The sequence below is a fragment of the Mesoplodon mirus genome (genome assembly GCF_964341445.2).
Source record: "Mesoplodon mirus genome assembly, chromosome: 11".
Classification (NCBI taxonomy): Eukaryota; Metazoa; Chordata; class Mammalia; order Artiodactyla; family Ziphiidae; genus Mesoplodon; species Mesoplodon mirus.
In genome coordinates this window covers 72,187,346-72,196,861 of record NC_138987.1, presented here as the reverse complement: position 1 = coordinate 72,196,861, position 9,516 = coordinate 72,187,346, and the positions used below count along the sequence as shown (strand labels likewise).

Below are 9,516 nucleotides of genomic sequence, written 5' to 3'. Positions count from 1 at the left end.
TTTGGGAGTAGAACTCACCAAGGTGGGAGGGACGCTGCGCTGTGGGTGTTGCCATAGCAACGGAGTTCTTTCTCGCACGTTTAATTTTTTTTTCTTATATTTAACCTTTAAAAAAATGTTGCTTTGGGCTTCCCTGGTGGCGCAGTGGTTGAGAGTCCGCCTGCCGATGCAGGGGACACGGGTTCGTGCCCCGGTCCGGGAAGATCCCACATGCCGCGAAGCGGCTGGGCCCGTGAGCCATGGCCGCTGAGCCTGCGCGTCCAGAGCCTGTGCTCCGCAACGGGAGAGGCCACAGCAGTGAGAGGCCCGCGTACCACCAAAAAAAAAAAAAAAAAAAAATTGTTGCTTTAAAGTACTACATGTACAGAGTTTAAAGTGTTGTATACTAATGTAATAGGGGTGGGGCAGGCACGTGGCTGTTAGAGAGCCACTGGTAGCAGTCCCACTCAGCCACTGGTTGACGTCGCAGGGGACCCCACCCCCACCCCTTTCAAGGTCCGCTAGCTTTGCGATTAAAGTCATTATTCCCTGCCCCAACAACTCGCCTCCAGATTTATTGGCCTGTTGTGCAGCAAGCAGAGCGAGCTTGGGCTCAATAACACTAATAATGGAAAACATAATTCACCAACCGCATTAATTCCTCTCCTCAGAAGCAACCACTCTCAACTTTTTGAGCTTTATAAAACATTTACCATTATATTCCTAAATAATATTTTATTGCTATTTTAATTTTAAACATTATTTATTAAGATGGAGGAAGACATCTTTCTTTTACTGGATTGTAAAACGCTGTTCTCAGTTGGGCTGTCCAGAACAAGGTCTTGTGAGCTCTGATGGAGACTTTTACTTTGTCCAGCTTGCTCACTTTCAGGAGGTTTTGCATTTCACTCATTCTCCCCTCCCCCCAACACACAGTTGTAGAGATGACTAATATCCTCTTACATAATGTCTTTGTAAAGAGCAAAATCAATCCCAAATATTTCCGTTTGTTAAGAACAGTTTTCTACTTTATCTAAGTTGACCCCTAGGACATTTAAAGCAAAATTTTTGTACTTAAAAAAAATCTGTTTAGCTTTGCATCTGATACTTTTTTCTCCCTTTGACTAACTGATCTCTTAGCAAGCTCTTGGATTGTGGCAATTGTTAACATTGGTGGGTGTTTTCAATTTTAAAAAATATATATTTATTTGGCTGCGCCTGGTCTTAGTTGCAGCATGCGGGATCTTTGTTGCCACATGTGGGAACTTTAGTTGGAGCATGCGAACTCTTAGTTGCAGCATGCGAACTCTTAGTTGCAGCATGTGGGATCTAGTTCCCTGACCAGGGATCAAACCTGGGCCCCCTGCATTGGGAGGGCAGGGTCCTAGCCACTGGACCACTAGGGAAGTCCTGATATTTTCAATTTTTAATTGTTCTACCCTTCAGATATATGCTAAGAGGGTTAGTTTCACCAGGGATTGACAAACCATGAGGCGCCAAATCCAACCTGCCACCTGATTTTGTATGGCCAGAGAGTTAAGAATGATTTTTATATTTTTAAGTGATTGAAAACAAAAAATTTTGTGATACATTAAAATTATATGAAATTTATATTTTGACATCCATGAAGCTTGGTTGTAACACAAGCAAACTCATTTTTATACTGGGCAATACAATACAGAGTTATACAATGGAAGAGTTGAGTAGTTGTGACAGACTCTATAGCCCACAAAGCCTAAAATATTTACTATCTGATCCTTTACGGACAAAGTTTGCTGACCCCAGTTTACACTATTTTCAAGGTCCATCATGAAAAGGGGTGTTCAGATTGGACAAATTATTATAAATCTACCAAGAGTTTTGTGTTCTTTGCGGGAAAACTTGCTCTTCTTTCAGGGAATGTACCTCAACCAGCAGATCTCAAATCGCACAGTGGAATGAGAAGTCACAATAACAAGGCACTAAGATACCTGCACAGTATTGAAAACAGCTGTTTTTATTGTGGGCAAAATCACATATGTGGAAATATTATTATGTCCTCTGGCAGGCAAGTCTGAGACTATGGGTGATGGAAAAGCCAGCCCCCCCTCCCTGCTGGTCTTTGGATCGGCGGTGGGGAGAAGCATAGCCAGGGGCTCTTGGATGGGAACTGGGAGGCAGGCTCTGCCACCTGTGGAGCAGAGGCCAGAGACAGCCAGGAGGAGCCCCCTATGAGGGAACTCCCAGCAATTTGTCCTTTCTCTATTGCGTGTGTTTTTGACTTTTCCTCCTTTCCTGTGTCATTTGGTGTCACCCTTGTATGCCAGAGGCTAAACAGCTTCAGGATCCAGACTGCGTGGGTTTGGATTTCAACTCTTCCATATATTAGTTTTGTAATTTGGGGTGGGTTCCATAAGCTTGCCTACTGTGATCTATAGCAATGTGAGAAATAACAAAATGATTTGTTTTAAGCCACTAAGGTTTTAGGTGGCTTGTTGCACAGCAACAGATAACCTAAACACTCCTTTAACAATGCCTTTGAAAAAGCATTTATCCAGTTTTGCTTCCATTTTAGTCTCCCTGCCTTATTAAAATGCCATGTCCTCTATTTTATCCTCCATGTTGATGTCAGTCATCTTTATAAAATGTTATTTCTCCAATGTTTAAACCCTTCACATTGTCTCACCTCATTTTGAGTAAAACAAAAACTCCTTCGCATTCTGTACCTATATGATGTCTCTCATTTCTCCCTTCTCTATCCCCCCAGACTGCCTTTTCATCCTATGCTCCAGGCATATGGAACCTTTGCCACCACTGAACATCGTGATCTTTCTACACCTCTGTGCCTTTGCACATGGTATTTCTTCTCCCTAAGATATCCTCTCCCCTCCTGCCCTCATCAAACACCTCAGGGATTACCTCCTGTAAGCCCTTCTCAAAAATCTCCATTCTCAGGCTGTTAGATGCCCTTCCTTTGTACGTGCCTTTATCACGTATTAAGAATTGGAATAATTTTTTTCAATTCTCCTAAGTATATAGCTACTACTATTCTAGAGGTATCACAGAGATGGTAATTCCTTATACCTAATTTATGTCTTAGGGCTTAGTCCTCTGGGGGGAGGAAGGGCACTGCCCTCAGTTAGAAGGGCTGTTCTAAACTACAAACTCTTTTGAGAACAAGAATTACTATCTTTATTACTAGCATAGGACCTAGTTTGTGCTCATTCATTAAATAAGAATATGTGAATAGTTACTGTCTTCAAAGGAGCTCAAAGGAAAAATACAGCAATAATCCAAAAAAAGGTTTTAATTTCTGAGAACAAACACCTAAGTTTTGCAAGGTGTGGTCTCTGTCACATCTTAACCAATTTCTGTGTTCCATGGTGTCTGGTACATAGTAAGCACCCGATCATTTGTGGACTTGTCTATTCCCTTTACTGTTTAAATAATCTCCATCTTGAGCTATACTGAAATAGGGTTTGCAGTGCCACTCAGTGACAAAAAACAGGTCTGGAGTCCCAGCCCTGAGTACTAATAGTTTGAATGACCAAGAAGATAAAAACTGTGAGAGTCTGTCAAATACATAAAATTTCATTTCACTTTGAACTTTGAAAATGGAGGCAGTGATATGAGACTAAGGAATAAAACCTCTTATAAAGTTTCAAGAAATGTATGAAGTATAAATACAGTGAAACTTTAAATAGGTATCCAACCAAACTTTTATTGGGGTTTTATTGCAATCTACTTTAGGCAATAAGGGGGAAAGTAACCATAAGAACTCCGATCAGATTTTATTCAACAAAGCAGTTTTTCACGAATGTTAAGGTTAGTGTATAGTCAGCTCAGCTTCCAGTATCAACTTGAGTACCTCGTCATGGAGATTTATGCCAGAATGACAACAGTGAGTCATTGCAAGAAGCTAAATCATCTAAAATTAAACCATATTTTATATATAATTTTTAGGATGGTATACTAATACTCTACAATAAATAAGGATTTTTAAAAAGTGTTGCTTAGCCCTTGTTGAACTAAATTCAATTATTAGCTTATTCTTTAAGTACTCCAGTTAATAAAGGTTTGATTGTACTTCAAGAACTCTGACTTTTCCAAAAATAAAAAACTAGTTATTTGTTAGGACAAAAATTAAGCTTAAAAGCACATTCACACTTGTCCTTAAAAGCACGTTCACATCATATACGAGATAACTTCCTCATGCCTGGAAACATGGCTTATACGGCAAAAAGTCATATGCAAAGAATAACTAGAGGGTAATCCTCCCATGTCCACATCCTCCAAAAAGCCACACTTGGCCTCAGTGTAAAAGTTATATTTTATTGCCATGCTACAAAACGTATGAAGTTGGCACTGACAGGGAGAAATAGAGAACAGGGTGGGGAGGGCTAGAGGGCAAAAGATGTTGTTACATATACAACAAGGTTTAATCAACAGTGGTAAATTTTGCCAATATTAAAAATGCAAACCAAAATTTAAAATGCTGATATGAAACAGCATTAAAATACAATTTATGCATAGTACAGTATCACTTATGTCTTTTATTAGAGAAATATGGAATGCTTATAAACGAAATTAACTATAGGGGGTAAAATTCATATTTCATATACAATTTGGCAATGTTAGACAATTTAGTCCCACTGTTAGACAATTTTTTATAAAAGACAAAATTAAAAATCTAATAAGCTACCTTTATACAAAGTTGCTATATTTATGCCTTTACGTAGGAAAAAAACATTTATAATGCAAATTAGGACATACATAATCTTACAATATTATACAATGTAATGAAAATAAAAACATAACACAAAATTTGTCCTTTATAAAATGTGTATTTTGCATTTACCAATGCAAATGTGGCACACTGGTGACTACTGTACTATTAATACCAGTCCGTTTCCATGCTATTACTGTCCAATTGTCATAGAACTGCAATTGTAATGATGCTACAAAAGAATTGTGTTACACCAAAAAAGAAAAAAAAGAGGATGTAGGGATGGGGAAAAGGGACGTAAAGAACAGGAAAGATAGGGTGCTGGTTTGGGCAGAGTATATTGTGGTATGTCATAAAATATTTGTTAATTTTTCAAGCCAAAAAACATTTTCTATACATTCTGTGATTTTGTACCAATGCCTTTATTCAAATTTGGCAAACATCAGGGAAAAGGTAATTTAGTACCATATACCTCACATATCAGAGATTAGAAAGAGATGCCAATACATCAGTTACTTCTGAATGTTGTCTCTGATGGTATGTCTATTTCAAGGATATATATATATATATATGTATATACAAATATACATATATATATTTATACACACACACTACACATTGCACAAAACACTTGGACATTACAGGTTAGGGGAAATGGGATGTATTTTTTAGCTTGTTAAAACCTTTACCTTGAGGCAAAAATATGGTGGCACATTATTGGGAAATTATGAAAACATAAGGCCCCTGTCCCATTTTTAATAGAACATTATTGAGGTACATTTTTATACTTTGCGCCACAGATTTTTTTTGGTGGGGGGGGATACAGAAACACTAGCTTGACTCACAACACTGAACTGTGGGGTCAACATTAATATCTGTAAAAACAAAGACTGCTTGGCAAATTTTCTTAAGTCCAAAATGTGATCTGTTCTGGATATACTGAGAAGTGAAAAGCTTTTTGCTGAGTCTTCAAAAGTAAAGTGCATATCTCATCACTCCACAGCAGCAGTAAATAAAAGGAACTATTTGCCAATCTTCCTGGAGGGAGGGAAGGCACCATATTTTCATTTTGAAAGGAAGATGAACCTGGGAAATAAAACACACTAAGAAAAAACACATGTAATACCCATATTAGTTTCCAGCCCTGGTCTCGGATAAAAGCTGTTATGATCTATATGGATAAAACAGGATTCTATTGGGGGAAAGCCTATGATCAATGACTATATTTCCAAAACCAAAAAGTGGGATCACATGATCTATCAACAGAACAGAATATGTAAAATTAGGTCTGTCTCAGAAAATCTGAAACATATGGCCACAATTATATCCCAATAAAATATCTCATTCTAAAATGCACCTAGTAATTGGTACAATTCTTCCAGGACAGAGCTTAATGCCCATTACTAGACTACTGCAGAGGACAAATAGTGTTCTACATTATTTTTAATTAAATAGGAACACAGGTGATTTCCAGAGACATCTAGAAATTAATACCAGTTGTATACATCTTCCCTAATACTCGTAGTACCTAAAAATCAAATTCTTAGCAGACAACTTGGTCCCATTTTCATTTTTAAAGCACACAGTATTGAAAGAATAAACTGCAATGGTTATATTATAGTTGCTTAAAAAATATAAAAACTAATCAGAATCTGGAAGGAAAAATGAAAAAGCTGATGAAAAGTAAGAAAAGAAAGTACCCAACCTCCAAAATGAGTAAACAGGTCAGCCCTTTTCTTTGGAGGTTAACGTTCTGTCTTGACTGCTTGTTTCAGAGAAAACCATGTGCACTGGTTCCATCATAACTCTTATTCCACATTACAAAAATCATCACATAAATTTGGCACAATTAGCAACCTACTCAGAATAAAGCATAAATGGAACAATACATTAAAATGGAAACTGCATACCTATACCACTGCTCTCTTTTTAGAGAACAGTGAACACTTTGGTAAGCACCAAATTCACAGAAAAGAAAGAAAATTCTGCTATGCACATAAACCAGTGGCATTAAAAATGATAAAGACATCTTTAATAATTTATTTTCTTCATAATGGTCCCACGCTATTATTTTGCTAATTCATTCACTGTCCTATAATTAGGTCATTTATGGAACAGATTGGATGCTATATGACTGAAAGTTTTTCATGCTAAATTAACCTTAGTTACATCTGGTAGATCCAGACCAAAATCTCAAACTTCCTCATATTTAGAGGAGACAGTGACATATTTTGCAAGGTTATCTAACCTTCTTTCCACTCTACCTGCTCTTGTCTTCTCTAGGATTTGGGAAACTGGAAAATTCTTGATTTTCCAAGAGCTAGACATATGGACCTCATCCATTTATATAAACATCAATTCATTTTCAATCCTAAATTCTGACACAATGTCATTGCTATAAGACTTCCACTGTACCTGCTATGCTGGCAACAACTTTAACATTCTATTGAAATCAAGGGATAACCCACGATCCAGCTATGAATGAAAGGACAGCAGAGCTGAGGAGCACGACAGTGGGCAAAGTACAACTGCAGCCGTGTGACTGAGGGGATCACTGCTAAAGTGCTGGGAGAGTGCCCACAGAGAAAACACAGTACCTTTAGGGAAATTTGCATGTTAAAAGTAGCTTCCTTTTTGTTTTCTTCTCAGCTGCTTAAGAGATCACCTATGAACACAAGTGAAATTTAAAATTGTGAGAATGCTTTTATCAACTTGAAAAGTAAACGGCATATAAATAAATACTGGACAAGGGCAACCCTGTTATAGAATAACAGTAAGTTCCAAATGAACCTTCAAAACCACAATTTGACAAAAATGCAAACTAAACAACAATGAACACATAATCCAATGTTTCAAAACTATATACAAACTCAAACATCCTAAATTGAAAAAGACATGAAGCAACAAAATTAGACATCCCAAACACCAAAGGAAAAACTTGAAGGTAAATGGCAATCTAATGGCACAAATGCCTCCAGAAAACAATGTTACTGTTAATAATCTGTAGGAGAGAAACTTTCAAGAGATCATGGTTCAGATTTTCAAATGTTTTTGGATAAAGTGACCTGAGACTGATTCTTGAGCCTATGTGTAATTCTGACTAAGATATCTGGGCATGCCTTTCAAATGACACCATGAGATGAGTAAACAGAAAACCTCGTCTATTTCCTGCCTTTCAACACACCAACAGCAAACCATGTTCATGAACGTAGGGCTCTTCTAGAAACGATGAAGGCTAAGGAACTGACTGGTACATAGGAGGTGTGGTACTTCTATTTCCATACATATGTCCTGGCTCAAGTCAAAAAGCCTACAATTAATGAAATAAAGGATTCCTCATGTTACATGCTGGAGGTCACATACCATGAATAGTAAATCTACAAATAGTACTTTCAAAGCCTAGAGTTATCTGTTAGCAATGCACATTATCAAGAGGCTTTATAATATGCTTTAAATGCCAACCATGACTTAGACGTGAATGATATGCATGAGTCCAGAATCTTAATAAAAATTGACCAGCATGTCACTCACTTCAATTCTCATTTTAAATAGGCACTGTGAAAATGGGAATGCTGCTGTATAGTAAAGAGTAGTATAGAATGAAATTAGTGTTCTTTTATGAGTACCTGCTCTACATTTTAATTTCCCTTTAAAGAAGCACATGAAATAGTCAGAAAAAATTTTTTTTATCAGTCTATAAAAGGAGTTAGTGTTTAGAAATAAAAATGAAGCACTTGCATCTTCATTTTTTAAAACTTCACAAAGGTGCAAACAATGTAATGGTTTCCGGGCTCACATGGGCAGATCAGTACTATTGTGTCTAGTTTTCCTAGATGTACCATCGTCTCGTGGCAGTGCTTTCTGCAGATTTGACATAGCAGCAGTTCTCTCGATGTCTATCACAGCATACAGCTCTGTGCGTCTGGTAGGGGTCTGTGGAAGGGGAGTGGTAGGCGTTTTTGGAGTCTGAGGGTTGTCAGAGTCACTGCCACCTTCCAAGTCAACCTGTATGTAATTGAGCTGCCTGTGTTCTAAACTTGGGCGTCTGATATCAAAGTTAAAGACTGTAGGTGTACAGTCCCGACGCCTTGAATATTCTATTTTGTGAGCACTTGCCGGCACTGTTACATTCTCTGTATTTACATAGTTATGCATTGGATCAAGATTATTATGGTAGCCATTTAGAGATGGGGTCTTTGGTCCTAAATTGTCATCTTCATCCCTACTTAGCTTGCGGGCTTCCCAAACAGGAGGCAAAGATGGTAGATTTTCGTAGTTTAACAATGCAGTTCTTCTCTGAGCTGAGTTGTTGATATTCTGGGTATCTGAGGTACTGGTGGACGGCAGACGACCTCTCCTGAGCCCTGAGGCACTGGGGAGAGATAGCCCATTTAGATTTTCATACACCAGTTTGTTAACAGAGGGCGCATCTCTTCGTTCATCACTGTCATAGCCAGTGTCCCATTCCGTGTTATTCGCGCCACTTCCGCTGACTTGATCTCTTCCAAGTTGTTCCAGTTTCTCTTTTTCCATTAATTGCTTTTGAACTGGGGTTGGTCCTAAGACAAACTTGACTCCTTCAGGTTCAAGAAGAATCTGAGGGTCCCTGTCCTCAATATTACTTGGTTCTTCTTTCGGTGTGTTGCTTTCAGCATTAGAAACCCTCGCCTCCAATGGGACATGCACGCTTGCGCGGTTTTTCCGTTCTTCTTGTACACCTGTAGTGTTGACATAGGTATGTACCTAAAACAAGAAGAAAGTGAATCAGTAAACTTGCTTTAAAAAAAAAAAAAAGAACAAAAAAATTTGCCTGACTATATCAATTAATTTTA

The 9,516-nt window shown here is 38.0% G+C and overlaps 1 protein-coding gene across 2 annotated transcripts in view; it reads right to left on the bottom strand.

Annotated features, from left to right (window-relative positions):
* Window positions 1–4,269: 4,269 nt before the first annotated feature.
* FRS2 (fibroblast growth factor receptor substrate 2) overlaps window positions 4,270–9,516 on the bottom strand; it is a 70,125-nt gene continuing 64,878 nt past the window's right edge. For both annotated transcript variants that reach the window (XM_082637072.1, XM_082637073.1), the window contains exon 7: window positions 4,270–9,427. In XM_082637072.1, the coding sequence (XP_082493198.1) occupies window positions 8,477–9,427 (951 nt within the window). In that variant the 3' untranslated portion in view covers window positions 4,270–8,476. The remainder of the gene's footprint in view (window positions 9,428–9,516) is intronic.